General features: G+C 62.3%; 1 protein-coding gene across 4 annotated transcripts in view; it reads right to left on the minus strand.

Annotated features, from left to right (window-relative positions):
* PDE2A (phosphodiesterase 2A) overlaps positions 1–14,033 on the minus strand; it is an 83,108-nt gene that overhangs the window by 51,717 nt on the left and 17,358 nt on the right. For 3 of the 4 annotated variants that reach the window (XM_051851208.3, XM_051851204.3, XM_051851218.3), the window contains exon 2: positions 3,450–3,525. In XM_051851208.3, the coding sequence (XP_051707168.3) occupies positions 3,450–3,525 (76 nt within the window). Of the gene's footprint in view, positions 1–3,449; positions 3,638–14,033 lie in introns of those variants that run through there. The other variant, XM_051851224.3, reaches the window with a different exon arrangement.

Genomic DNA, 14,033 nt, shown 5'->3' on the forward strand with positions numbered 1-14,033 from the left:
ACGGAGGCCAGCCAGGGACCAGCATGGTGCTGGGGCCAGAGCCCAGCCTCACGGCCAAGAAAGCTGGATCTTAGTACGGGCTCTGGCAACTTGCTGCAAGACCTGGGCCCAGTCACCCGCCCTCTCTCGGCCTCTGGGAACTCTGGTGAAAGGAAGCTGACGAAGATGTGGCCTAAAATCCTCTCCTTGCTCTGGGCCTCAGTTTCCCTAGAGACCAGCTAGGGCCTCTGCAGATTGACGCAGCCCAAGTCGGAACACAAGGGGCGAGCAGAGGGGACACCCAGGCCCGCACTCTCACAGGAGCCAAACCCCAGCACCAGCGGATGTACACACCCAGCCCCTTAGAACCAGGTGCACAGAACGGAGGGGCCACGCTGGGGGCTGACACAGAAGGGGGCTCCCTCAGACTGATTCGGTCACCACTCTGACCCCAGCACTTCAAACTCTGCCTGCCTGGTATACAGCAGGTGCTCAATGAACGCTTTTAGACAGCTGAACGAGTTCATCTGTTGAATGAGACATTTGTGAAAGCACCTTGGAATGTGGAAAGAACAGCCCCAAAATGATGGTGATAGTGATGGTGATGATGACGAGGAGGATGACTCTGTCCTGTTGCCTTCTCAGGAGGACATGCCTGGAGCACTGCCCCCCCAGACTGGAATCACCCCCATCAGACCAGGAGGTGCCGAGCGGTGTGCCCAGGTCTCCCCTAGCAGACAGGGCTGTCCGTATGAACTCTCATCAGGTGCAGCGTCAAGATCAGCAGAGAGAGACTGAGGACTCGCTGCCCAGGTGAGCGCACAGAAGTGGTGGCTGGCAGCTCAGCACCCCTGACAACGACAGGAGCCAGGAAGGGCCCTGGGCCACCACAGGACTGAGGTTGCGTGACCAGCAAACTTGCCCAACTCCAAGCTCAGCCCAAGCTGCTCCAGCACCAGGAGGCAGCACCAGAGACAGCCCCAGGCCTCCTGTGCACCAGGACCCTGCCCTCTGTAGAGTGCCATGACGGGGAGGGGGGGTGGGGTGAGGGGTAGTAAGCGCAGTGACCTTGCTGACGCACACATCCTCTGCCGTCCCTCCAAACCCAGCCCCAAACACGAGACAGGCAGGAGGAAAAGAACAAAGGTTCCCGGCCAGCGCCATCGCCCGCCCGCCGCCTGCCCAGCGCCTGCTCAGCAGGAAACCCAACACAAAGGCTTTGGTCAAGACAAGCAGGATGAAGGGCAAAGGGTAGGAGCAGTCTGGGTTGGGGGGCATCTCTAGGGACCTCACGGGGAGGGAAGCAGGCATGGCAGGGCCTCCCTCCCACGCATTCACGTCGCTCCACAGACACCGACGGGCACCTGCTGCACTCTCACCTGCCAAGCATCACAGATCTCGCTCTTCCAGCCTCACACCTTAGGCACACACTCCCAGCCCCCAGAAGCATGCTCCATAGCGCCCACAACACCACGGCCCCAAGCCCACACGGCCCTCACTCCGTGTACACCCCTCGCGCGCGCACACACACACGGCTCACAGGGAGAAAAGATCACACACCCACACTTCACACTGTACTCACACTCAGGCTCCCACCACGCACCTCACACCCCTCGCACTCGCCTCCCCAGCCCCGGACGCATGCATCCAATTAAATTCAACACACACCGCCACCCAGACATGGCGACACATGCAGACACACCCTGCATGGATAATGTGCACACCTAATATCACAGCAGGATGTCACAGGGCTGTGGGAACAGAGACCCTAGCACAGTCAAGCCCGCCTGAGCCCTGCCTCCACACCCTCCTCCGCCACTACTTGGTCCACAGGTCCTTTGCCTTGCACCCTCATCTCTGGCTGCACCCTTTCCTGTCCAGAGTCACACAGACACCCCCTACAGATACGTGGCACTCAAACACCCACACACACCCCTAATCTACTCCCCATGTGAACCCAGGAGGCGTCACAGTGACTCCAAGCCAGGTACTCAGCCTGCAAACTCACTCAGGCCCCCAACTCCTCCTGACAAGACAGCCAGCGAGACCCCCGCACTCCTCTGCCCTGACCGCACGGGGGCCCTTCCTGACTACACACAGCGCTCAGCAACAGCCACAGGGCACACACAGCCCTCATGCAAGCTGCCATCCAACCACACACACACAGTCGTCACACATCCAGTACCACTGCACACCCACAACACTGCCTGGCTAGCCACTCAGCACGCAATGCCACAGACTCCGCATCCCCACACTCGCCCCACAGTCCCCACAGCACGCCACCACACGGGGCCACATGCACAGTCCAGCTCTGCTGCACACATGCAGGGGCACTCAGAGGCAGGACTTTCCCTCCCCCAACAGGTGCCGGACCCCAGGCTGCCTCTCTTCCTCTCCCCCATCCTGAGTCCCCAGCTGCCCGAGCCAGGACCAAGACAGTGGGGAGGTGGTGGGCTATCAGTTCCCAAGGCCCGTGCCCCTCTGTGAGATCCCTGGGCGCCACCCGAGGGCAGCACAGCACATGCTTAGACACCCCCTCCCCCGGAGCCCACAGCACCAAGCCTGAAAACGAGGAGAGGCAGCAGTCCTGGGGCTCTCGTCTGCTCTGAGCTGCCTCTCCTCACCTCAAGGCTGAGGCAGATACAAGGGGAAGGGGCGACACAGAGGGAGACCCCTGGGCGGGGGGGGGGGGGGGACCTGGAGAAACCAGGGAGGGAAACAGATGGGCTGGAGAGGGTTGGGTACAGGGAAGAGCAAGCGAGAGCAAATCAGAGGGAGGCAGCGAGTGAGCTCAAGACTTGGAGAGAAACAGAGAAGGCACGCAGAGAATGATGCGGGACCCCCAACTCCCAGGGAGCAGCTGGGGGCCCCAGGAGAGGACTAGGGGGTCTCTTCTGTGGTGGGGTCTCCTCTGTGGGAGGGAGGCAGAGAGCTGGGTTCTGCAGAGCAGGCAGAAGCCCTGAGGAGCAGGAAGGGTTAGGGAGCCGGGGTAGGCTCCACGCTCGCTGAAGTCCAGAGGCTTGAGTGGGAGTTGGGGTGGGAGAGCAGGGGAGACTGGGGTGAGGCCCCAGCTCCAAGGTGCTTCCAGGCTGGGAGCTGGGGATTCAGGTGGTCTGGGTGCTCCCCGGGTCCCAAACGCACAGTGGAGCTCAGAGGCTTGGTTAGGGGTCTCCCACTCATCTGGGGGCAGGGTGCTCCAGGCTGGGGTGTCCCAGTGGACTGGGAGCTCAGGGCTGGGGGTGGAGTCCCGGACAGAAGGGCTTCAGAGTCTGCTTTGGAATCGGACTGCGGGCTGGAGGGCCAAGGGCTCTGGATAGGGACTGCAGTCCCGGCCCAGGAGTTGGGTTAGGAACAGAGGAGGGAGCAGGGGCAGGTGGACCGAGCGGCCAGTAGCCACACGCTCCGCGGACTGGCCCTGGCTCGCAGGACACCCCGTTCTCCTCGCGCCCAGTGCGGGGGGGCCCCCCTACCTGCAGGCTGTCGGCGCATGGCTGCGGAGGCGGCGGCGGCGGCTCGTCCGGCTTGAGGAAGACCTGCTGGCCCCGCCTGAGGAATTGGACAACAGCGATGAGGATGTGGTGCAGCACCAGGACCATGCTCGCCGCCGCCCGCCCGCCCGCCGGCCCGGCCGCTGCGCTCGCTCGGTCAGCTCGTCCGCGCGACAGCCTCGCTGGGTCCGCTCGAGGGTCCGCCCCAGCCCCGCCCCGGCCCGCCCCTGGCCCGCCCCGGCCCCGCCTACCTCCTGCAACCGTGGACAGCACCCTTTCGGCCAGTGCGATCGTGGGACCCCACCGGCCCCCACCAGCTCTCACCTCCCTCAGCTCCGCTCTCCCCAGCTTCTTCCCATTCATTTGCGACCGGGGACCCCCGGCCCGGGAGCTGCTCTCAGCCTTCGCTCCCTGCGTTGCCCATCTGGTCTCCAGGGGTCTCCTCTAAGAGCCCCCCACCTGTCTGATCACATCCGGTCCCACACCGCCACTCGAAGTCCCCGGGGGCCTGGGGTCGAGACCAGCGCCAGGGAGGGGCGGGGGACAGGGCGCGGGGGCGGAGGAGGGGAAGGGGAAAGGGGGAATGGGGCACGGGCGCGGACCCTGTATGGGAGCCCTGGGCTTGCTCCGTTTCCTCACCGCAAGGGGTAAGGGAAGGCAGGGAGAATTTTAGAGGTCACTTGGAGACGGACAGGCCTTGAGCACCAGCAAATCTGCAAGGGAGACACGTGCGCACCGACACACGAGCGCACACGGACGGGCGCGCCGCTCCGGAGTGGGGCTGGGGAGTGCTGGGCTCCGGGCACCGGGCAGGCAGATCTGTGTCGGCGTCCCTAGAGGCCGGAGAGCGGCAAGCCCCAGGTCCACGCGGCCCGCAGCTCCGCTGTGGGACCCGCGCGCTGAGAGCGCATTTGTCCGCAGAGCGGCCTCTGCGCTCAAGCGCCTGCGGCAGCCGTGACGCTCCTGCGCCCCCTGCTGTCCAATCGCGGCGGCGCAGCCCGGCTGCGATCGCGGGCAGCCGGGCCTCGGGGTGAGGTGGGTCACTCCCTGCCAGAGCCAGCCTGGCTTTTCTGGCCTCCCCTTGACCTGTGAGCGGCTGGCACGAAGGTGCGCCTGGGTCTCGCTGGGGCTGTGACAGCTACTAAGGCCTGACCTTGGTCTCATCCCCTCTCCCCAGCCTCAGAGTTCCCATCTCCCTCCTGGGACTACAGGAAACCAAGCTCCCCCAGCGCCGGGCCTCCCTCGCTGTGGTCTGACCAGAATCCTTCTTGCTACACTGCGCACCCCCTGTCCCCATCCCCAATTCTCGGAGGATGAGTCAATGCGCCCCCAGCCCCCCAGTCGACTGGGTGATTCATCTGAGCCCTTTCCCCCTGGGGAGCGATTTCCTCCAGGTTGAGTCACTGCGCCCAGTCATGGACACAGTCCAGGCACCTGGCATACAGGCTCGGCAGAGTCCCGCTCGTCCCCACAGCGCAGGAGGTGGCCTTCCACACCAGGATTCCCCCACCTTTCTTCTCCAGGCATTCTCCTCCCTGGCCCAAATGCCTTCTGGGCCTCCCTGCCACCAACACAGCCTGACATGCCACACCCTTGCTGCTTAGCCCCGCCTTGTGGGCTCTGCCCTCCCTGCTCCCCATCAGTCCTTAACTCTGGTTCTTTGCTACACTCAGATCCAGGCCGTTGTCCAGGTCACCGCGCCCCCAAAGTCCCCCTTTCAGCCTGTTCCTCCTCCAGGAGGCCTTCCTGGGCTTCTGCCTTAGTCCTCTCAGCCCTTTCTGGGTCTTTCCTGGGAGTCACACCTGGAGGCCCGGGGACTGGTGAGAGTGGGGGTGCTACATTAGCTACGGAAAACACCGCGTGGCCTGAGGTGTAAAGGCTCGGGCCCCACACGGGACCTCTCTCCTCCTGAGACCTTGGTTTGCTCCTCCGTGGGAGTAGATGGCCCACGTAAGGGCTATGGTGAGAACCAAGTCTGAGCGCCGTGCCTGATGTCCAAAGCACTCGGAAAATCCTAAGCATGAGTCACAGGCTCAGTCCCCGGCAGTGTCTGTCACAGCTTCATGCCAGGCTACCGGTTCTTGTGGGGGGGTCCATCCCAGAGGCCACCCCCTGGCCTGGCCCATCTGCCAACCATGCCCCCTCCCCCCCCCGACCCCGGGCCTCCGGATGGCACTCACCTCCCAAGGAGCTACTTCCCAGCCCTCGCTTGAGTCTCTGCCCCTGCGGCTCAGTGGCTGGGCTCCCGGGGGCCTGCTCTCTGTCCCCACCTGTGGAGACTCACTCCGTGTCTGTCCTCCAGATTCAAGCATTCTGCAGAGGGTTTGAGTGCTGCCTCTGGCACAGACCCACTGCAAGGTTCTGGCCGGGCCCATGAACCTCTCTGCCTCAATGTCCCCTTCTGTGAACCGTCACCCTACTAGATAGTTCCTCCCTGTGGAGCCCAGGAGGCAATGACCTCTCCCAGTGGGGGCACCGGCCCCACCCTCGCTCTAACTCCTCCTCCCACTGTGACCCTGGAGCTGGCTTGCGTGAGAACCACCTGGAAGCATTTAAAACTCCTGATGCCCCAGCCTCCATCTCAAATGGTCCCAAATGTTCCCGTGGCTCTACCTTGCTGCTGGGTCTCAGAACCCTGGATTCCAAGAGCTCGGTCCCACGCAGGTGAGGGTTGGAGCTGGCGCCCAAGAGCTGAGTGTATGCAGCTGGGGCTGGGGGCCCTTCTCACAGCACAAGCAGCACCCCGTGCCTCACACCTCGTCTTCTCCACAAGGATTGTAGTTAGGGTCTCCTGTCAGCCCCATTTCACAAATAAGGAAAACTGAGGCACCAAGACTCCAGCCAGGCCGTCTGCCTCCAATCTGTGCCTCCAGTCCTGCCCTGCCTCTCTGGTGAAGGAAGGAAGGACGCTGGGTTTCCCTGGCCCTCCTCCGTCCCCGGTAAGGCAGGGCCCGAGAGGCCTCCCGGCTCAGTCCGTGAACCCTGGTCTCATGTCTGAGAGCAGGAAGCCCGGCCCAAGCTGTGCGTGGAGCTGCAGCTCAGGAATGCCCACGCCAGCCCCTGCAGCCACCTCCTCTGCCTGCCCATCTTGGGACCCACTTGGCCTGTGCCTAGTGGCCTGGCTGCCCCAGCCCGGGTATTTTGGGAAAAGGTGACTCAGCCAAGCCTGTCGGTTGGAATTCTGGGCCTGCTTGCCCTCGGGTCCTGTCCAGGAACCGGTCTTATCTTGTTCGTGATGATAATGACAGCCCGGACAGGCCAGTGGCCTCCGGAGGCGCGGCTGTAGCCCCACGTTACAAGACAGGCAGATAAGGCTCAGAGAGGTGCAGACGCTTGCCCGGGAATACCCAGCTGGCCAGTGGGCTCAGGCCTTCGGACTCCAACTCCAGTGCTCTTGTCACTAAGGAGGAGCAGGTACTGGGTGAGCCAGGCGCCTAGGGCAGATTCACCCCCAGCAGCCCAGGCCTTGTTCACAGCCGCTCAGGGAGCTCCCAGCCTCTAAGCACCCTGGAGCGCAAGGCTCCTCCTCCAGTGACTGGGTCCTCCTCCTCCCACCTCCCTGCCATCAGCCAGCCTGAGTGTCCGCTGCGCCCAGAGCCTCGAGCTCCCCTTCACCTCCTCGCCCTGGCTCAGCCTCTGAATGCCCTTCCACAGACGAGCTGCCTTTCAGCGCAGTGTTCCTCCACTCACGTTGCAAATACGCCCTGGGAACTTAACTCCAGGCCTGGTCTTGAGCATAAAGAAGTCAAAGGCATCAGCTCTCTCAAGATACAGCAAGAAAACTGCCATCCAAGGAGAGGTGGCTGCCCCCCGCCCCCCCGGATCCTCCTTCCTCACAATGCCCAGCATTGGCTCAGGGAGCCCTGCCCAGTGCCCACCGGGCACCCCGGACCAGCTCAGGGAGTTGTGGGGAAGCACACAGGTGGTTTCCCTCTCACCATCTCCCAGGCTGGGTTCTAGCAGGGGCTCAAGAGACCCCCCAGATCTGCTCCAATCCACACGTCCTGCCTGCTTCCAGAGGCCTGCCTGCTGACTGTACCAGAGCCTTGGAAGCCCAGGTTCAAACCCGAGCCACCCTCCCTGGGTGATCTCTCCGACCCCAGACTTCTCAGCAGCGGGGAAGCTGGCCTGGCTCTCTGCGGGCTCAGGCAAGATCCAAGCAGCCCTGGCTGAGCAGAAGGCAGCTCACCTGCCATTCACCAGGCCCAAAGCTCATGAGTAAAGACCAGAGCCCAGTGTGGGAGACTCCTTGGGGAAGAGTGTGGGTGCCCTGATCTCTCCATGACCTGGGGTGGGGCCCACGATTAGGAGGTGCCCCACCATCCTAGGGGCTCTACCATGGGACAATTCGCAGACGATCCACAGAGAGGACGCTGCCGTCTTGTGGATTCTGCCTGTGTCTGGACTCTGCCCTCCACACTGCAGCCCAGAGTGAGCACAGGGGTGTCCCAGGGCAGGGCTGAGCCACCCTCTCGGCAGCTGTGTGCATGCGCAGAAGGCTCTGCACCCAGCCTGTGAGCAGGCCGGATGGGAGGGCAGGAGAGGGAGGGGGCAGGGAGTGGGCACAGGTGGGTAGGATTGTGTCTTCGTAAGGGTATGGGAGACCTTCACGCTGTAACTGAACTTGTGTGCGTGCATAGATTGTGTGTGAGAGAGCGTGGATGCACTCATGTCAGTATGTGGGTGCCACTGTGTGTGCACAAGTGTCTGGGTACAGCACGTGTGTGCATTTACATGTAGGCATGTGCATATGTAGTGCATGAGTATATAAACCTGTGTGCCCAAATTCACCTGACAGAGGTGCTACCACTGTCCATCTCCGTGTGTGTCCATGGGCTACGGCTCCAGGTATGTCAGTGGCTCTCACAAAAAGAGGATCTGACCGCAGGCAGGTGCTGGGGACAGTGTGCTCGTTGGCTCTGGGTGGGCAGGGCCTACAGCCACTAGGAATCAGGAAGGGCCCAGGTGATGGGCTGGGCCAGCCACAGGCTGCTCCACCCACATTCGTCTGGCTGGCAGGGGATGGCCAGCCCCGGGAAGAAGGGGATGGAAAGATCCTAGCCCAGGACCTGCCAGATTACACTGGAGCTGAGGTCCAGGGCACTCGAGCCTTGACAAAGCCTGGGCCTCCGTATCTGCTCCCTATTTGCCGCAGACCCTGAGATCCCTGCACAAGTCTGCCCCAGGCCCACACGATTACATACACAGCCACATGCAGGATCATAGCCTGGCTACAGGTATGCCCCACGCCCATGCACGCGCACGCACACGCACCCATCTCACTGCTCCTGCACGCAGAGGTGCAGGTGAGTGGACCTACTTCAGCACCTTCTCGTCCATGCCCACACCTGCCAGAGTCGTCTTCTCTAAACCCTTGCCTGACCCTGCCTCGCCCACACCCACACCCACAGGGCTCCCTACTGCCCACAGGATGAAGTGGGAGGAGCCCTGGGCCGGGCCTCCCAGGCTCCGAAGCCCAGTCCAGCTGCCCCCTCTCTACCTTCTGGCCATACTCCCCACCCCGCTCCAACACTGCTCCTCACCCCAGAGGCACTCCCTCCACCCCCCACCCCCATGCTCTCAGCCCCAGGGAACAGGATCGTCTCTGCTTTGTTCACTGCTGTGTCCCCAGCATCTAACAATTCATCCTGACCCAGAAGAATTACTCCAAAGGACTTCCTTGTGTAGGATCTACCCGACTATATTTGTTTCCCTGTGTGCCTCCCCCATCAGACTGGACTCCTTGGGGCAGAGGCTGGATCGGAGTCAGCTGCACATGCCCCTGTCCAGCACAGATGGCAGGAGCAGGGGATCCAGGGCACAGCCCAGGGCCTGGTTACCCCCTCAGAGGCTCAGGGGTGCCTGGAAGAGGGACGGTCCCCAGGGCAGAGGCCTGCAGATTTTGCCTTCTCTCCTCCTTCTGAACCCTTTGCTGCAGTCTCTCTGGACATCCAGCCCCTGCTTACATGCTCCGAGGGATGGGGAGCTCACTTCCTCCCCAGCCCACTCTTTCCCGTCTAGGGTGGCTCAGCCAGACACTGACTCCTCCCACATCAACACGCTGTCCACCTCTGAGCCACTCATTTCCATGGAAACCAGGAAGGAAGCCGAACCAAAGGAGAGGTAGACCCCAACCTTCTCTGCCGCTCTGCAAATCTTTCCAGCTTCGCACAGAGGCGGGGGAAACAGTGCTCTGGACCCTCAGCCTCCCCCAGGGACAGGCAGGCCGCTTCTAGGTCCCAGGGTCCCCCCACCCCCACCATCTCAAGAACCCAGGCAATGCCAAGACAGGCCAGAGAACTCTGCAGGAACGTCCAAGGAGCCCCCAGCCCTCACACAGGTCTCCCACCCCCAGGACTATCCCCTCCTTGCCAAGTCCAGCAGACACTGAACCCCCTCCCCACCCCTCACTGAGTCCTAGTCCATCTCTCACCCCCATGCCCCTGCCCCGCCCACACAAAGCCCCCTCCCTGCCCACACTGCCACCTCCTGCCCTTCGATAGGTAGGGCCTGGGGGCAGCTCTGACTTCCACCCTCGGCGTGCCACGTGGAGAGCTTCCTCTGAAACCACTGGCTGGACCCATGGGGCAGGCTGGTCCTGGCCTAGAGTGCTGCTCAGGGCCCAGCCCCGCCCCGCCCGGCCAGCTGCAGCGGGACAAGCTGCCCACTTTCCTCTGCCGGCTACTCTCGCCCTGGGCCCCACCGGTCACCGACGCCAGGTCCCCAACACCCGCGCCAGGGCTGCCCGAGCTGAGCCCCTCTGGGATATCCAGGCAAGAAAACCTAAGCCAGAAGGCCCACAGCCCAATGCGAATGGGAAACTGCCATACAGGGTGGCCCCCAGCTGTGGCTTTAAGGTTCTGAGAAGCACCGGCTTCTAGTAGATTGCCCCACCAAAAGCGCCATGGCTCCTAAGTTCTGGGACTGTGAGGTCCGAGGCCTGAGAACACGGGAGCCCAGGGCGCATTACCCAACTGCCCCCGGACGCTGGGACTCTGTCCCCCACTCTGTGAATAACAGACCGGGGTAGGAGGAGACCCCCAGCCAAGCTCCCGAACTGCACCGCACCTGCAGCACAGTAGGCTGAGAACACAGGTTGGGGGAGCCCGAGGACTGGGACACACCCTCCCAGGTGGAGTCAGGGGGGCAATGAGGAGCCCTGGGGGGCGGGGCAGGGGCCATGGGCGGGACTCAGCCTAACTGCCCTCTCCAACCCTGTGACCTGAGCTGCTGCGGGGCTGTGAGGAGCAAGCCAGAGAGGCTCCCGGGGCCGCTGGGACACTGCTCCCTGTCCTTACCCAGCAGGACTCAGAGTGTCCAGCGCCACCAGGGCTGGTGGCTTGGGCATCAAGATATTGAGCCCTTTCCTGGCTGCCCAAGGCACGTGAGACTGCTATCCCCCACGCTGTCCCCAACGCCACCTCTTCCTGGTCCATCTCCCCCAGTGGCCTGCAGGCCTGATGGGGGGGGCGCCCTGGGCTCCAGGATAGCGTGGGGCTTCCTGGCTCCATGAGCCCAGGATTTGGGCTGTGTGGCCGTGTGGTCCCTCGGGGCACACCCGACAGGCGGAGATGCCCAGTGGATGCCAATGTGCTGAGGCCCACGATAGGGTGGGGGCAGGGGACATCCAATGTGGCTTCTCAGCCCGGGGGCCCTAAATGCTGGAGGAGAGCTGGCCAAGCTCATCCCTGGTACTGGCAAGAGCGTCCTCCTAGGAGACCAGGCCCTGCCTCACAAGGCCATCAGCCAGGCCACTCGGCCTCCCCCAAGGGCCCCACACAGGTGCAGTGCAGTCCAACCTCCGGCCTCTGCTGATGCCATTCCCATGCCTGAGGACCCCTCCCCTCCTGTCCCCTCTGCCAGTGAAATCTTACAGGGGAACGGACGGGCGCGTCCCCCAGGACCACCTCCTAAGTGCCAGGCCCGCCGGGTCTAGTCTTTCATTTAGCTCTTCATGAGATTATTAACCCTATTTTGCAGCTGGTGAAACTGAGGCCCAAGGCCCTGAGCTAGTTGGCTAAAGCCACACAGCTGGAAATGATAGAACAACTGGAATCCCACCTTGTGCATCTCCCAGGCTCAGCCTCCTGCAGCAGGCTGACTCCAGGGTGCAGAGTCTGGGGCCTCCTCCTTGGATTCAGGGCCACCCCAGAGCCACGGGGCCCATCCCAGCGGTTCCCAGAATCCAAACACAGGGACCATGGTCCCCCACTCTCCTGCCTCCCCTAGCTCCAGGTAGCCTAGAGCCCAGCCTCACCTCCTGACTGACGGAAAGGCGCTTGGGTGACAAAGGCTCCCATTGTCGCCATCGCAGACGGCCTAGTCTTGGGACTGGGAGATGTGGTGTTCCGTTTCTAAGCACCTGTCGCTATGGAAGCCAGGTGCTGTCAGCCCAAGGCCTAGCAACAAGGCCTGGTGCAGGGCGGAGGGCGCTGTCGGGGGCTTCCGCTGAGGCAGCCAGCAAGGGAGAGGGAGGGCAGGCTGGAGGGCTGTGCTTGCCAAGGGGGGAAGGTGACGGAGAGGTCACGGCCAGGCAGACCGCGAGAGACAAGAGTCAGAGCTGAGGGCAGAGAGAAACTCGCAGAGACAAAGGAGAGCCCAGACAGTGAGAGGCAGAAACATCATGAGAGAGAGAGAGAGAGAGAGAGATTTGCAGGAAAGCAGAGCAGACAAGAGCCAGCCAGGGGCAAACACCATAGACAAGTGGCAGGGAGAGACCCACTCCCGACTCCCGGGAGGAGGGGGCGGCAGAGAGTGGAGGAGAGCTGCAGGGGAATGACAGAAAAGGATGGCCGCATGACAGGAAGAGATAAGCCTGCAGCGGGGAGGCAGTACAGAGCCAGTAATAAAAGAGAACTCGGAGAGGCAGGCGGGGCGTGGAGGACCAAGAGACGGAGCAGACAGCGAGGAGCGAGCTGGCAGCAAGGCGACACCAAAGGCAACAAGGCAGCAGAGTCCTGAGTTGGCCCCAGACCTGCCCCATCCTTGGCTTGCCCATTACAGTACGGGCATCGACAGCCTTGTACAGCCACCCCAGCCTCTCCCAGGAATCCAGAATCATCTAGGCACTGGACCTCAGAGACTCGTGGTCAGGGGCCAGTGCACAGTAGGCTAAGCCTCCACCTGCAGTGCCAGCATCCCAAATGGGCGCTGGTCCCAGTGGCTGCTCCACTTCCCATCCAGCTCTCTGCTATGGCCTGGGAAAGCAGCAGAGGCTGGCCCAAGTGCTTGGGCCCCTGCACCCATGTGAGAGACCTGGAAGAAGCTCCTGGCTCCTGGCTTCAGCCTGGCCCAGCCTGGGGAATTTTGGTCATTTGGGGAGTGAACCAGGAGGTGGTAGATTCATTCTCATTCTCTCTCTCTCTCTCTCTCCCACCCTCCCTCTCTCTCTCTCTCTCTCCTTCTTCTCTCCATAACTCTGACTTTCAAAGAAACCTTTAAAAAAGAGACAGAGAGAGGAGATCAGAGGCCCCATGCCTCTCTTACCCCCAGGGGACAGGTCTTACCCAAGTTCAAGCAATGAGACAGTATGTGAAACAGCAGGAGCCTCGCCCCACCCCGCCCTACCCGAGGCACCCACAGAGGTTCCCTTCCCAGATGGAATTTGATGACACAGCCTGAGACTGGACTGCCCTGCTGCTCCTGACCTGGGGTCTGCACCTCCTTCCTCCATAGCAGGCCTTGGGTTAGGACACCGGTGACCCAGGGCTGAAGCAGGTGGCTTGGGTGCGAGTTGGACCACGGCTGTCTATCTCTAGGTTGTGACTGGGCCAGGCAGGCTCCCCTTGGCATCATCTCATTTCATCCTCACTAAAATCTATTTCTGAATTGAAAGCTGAGGACCCAAGGGAAAACCCCCAGCAGCCAGCATGCACTTGAACTAGGACTTGAACCCAGCTCCCTTGAGGCCAACCTGAGTTGGAGGGCCTGGTAGACGCTCCTCCCTCAGGGTGGAGGCAGCCAGGATAGAGGTCACTCAGGTCTGCCAGGGGCCTCATAGAGGAGAAATTGGGGTTCCATAAGACGCACTCCAGCCACCCCTCCTCCAGGCATCTCCTCTTCTCATGCCAGGATGGACTCCATCAGGCGCTGCCCTCCCCCCCTCACCACCCAAGCCCCCACGCTACACCTCTCCCTCCCTCCTTCCTTCCCCACCTGCTCTGTGCCAACTGCCCCTGAGGTTGCCGACGATGTCAGCATGCCCGCCAGCAGCTCCAGGAGCCTACGTGCTCTCAGAAGTGCCCCGTCCAACCCCACCAGTATTGGTCTCTCCAGACTCCCATGGGAGGAGCAAGACGAAGACTAATTAAGCGCCTACTGCATGCCCCTGGCGGCACAAAGCACTTTACGTTCATTATCCCATTAATGTGTCTGTGGAGGTCTCCGAGGGCTGCGTGCCGGCCCCCACCCCACCCTGGAGCAGCTCCTGGCCTCCCTGCCAGCCCCCACCATCCACACAGGGCGGCTCTTATGGCACCCACCCCAGATCTGCCGTGGGGGTTGGGTGGAGGAGCAGGAGGAGCAACCCAGGAGTCCAATCCTCCGCATGTGCAGTGCCCGTGGTGG

Source organism: Oryctolagus cuniculus, chromosome 1 (assembly GCF_051225735.1).
Source record: "Oryctolagus cuniculus isolate XC-2025 breed Fujian yellow rabbit chromosome 1, ASM5122573v1, whole genome shotgun sequence".
Taxonomy (NCBI): Eukaryota; Metazoa; Chordata; class Mammalia; order Lagomorpha; family Leporidae; genus Oryctolagus; species Oryctolagus cuniculus.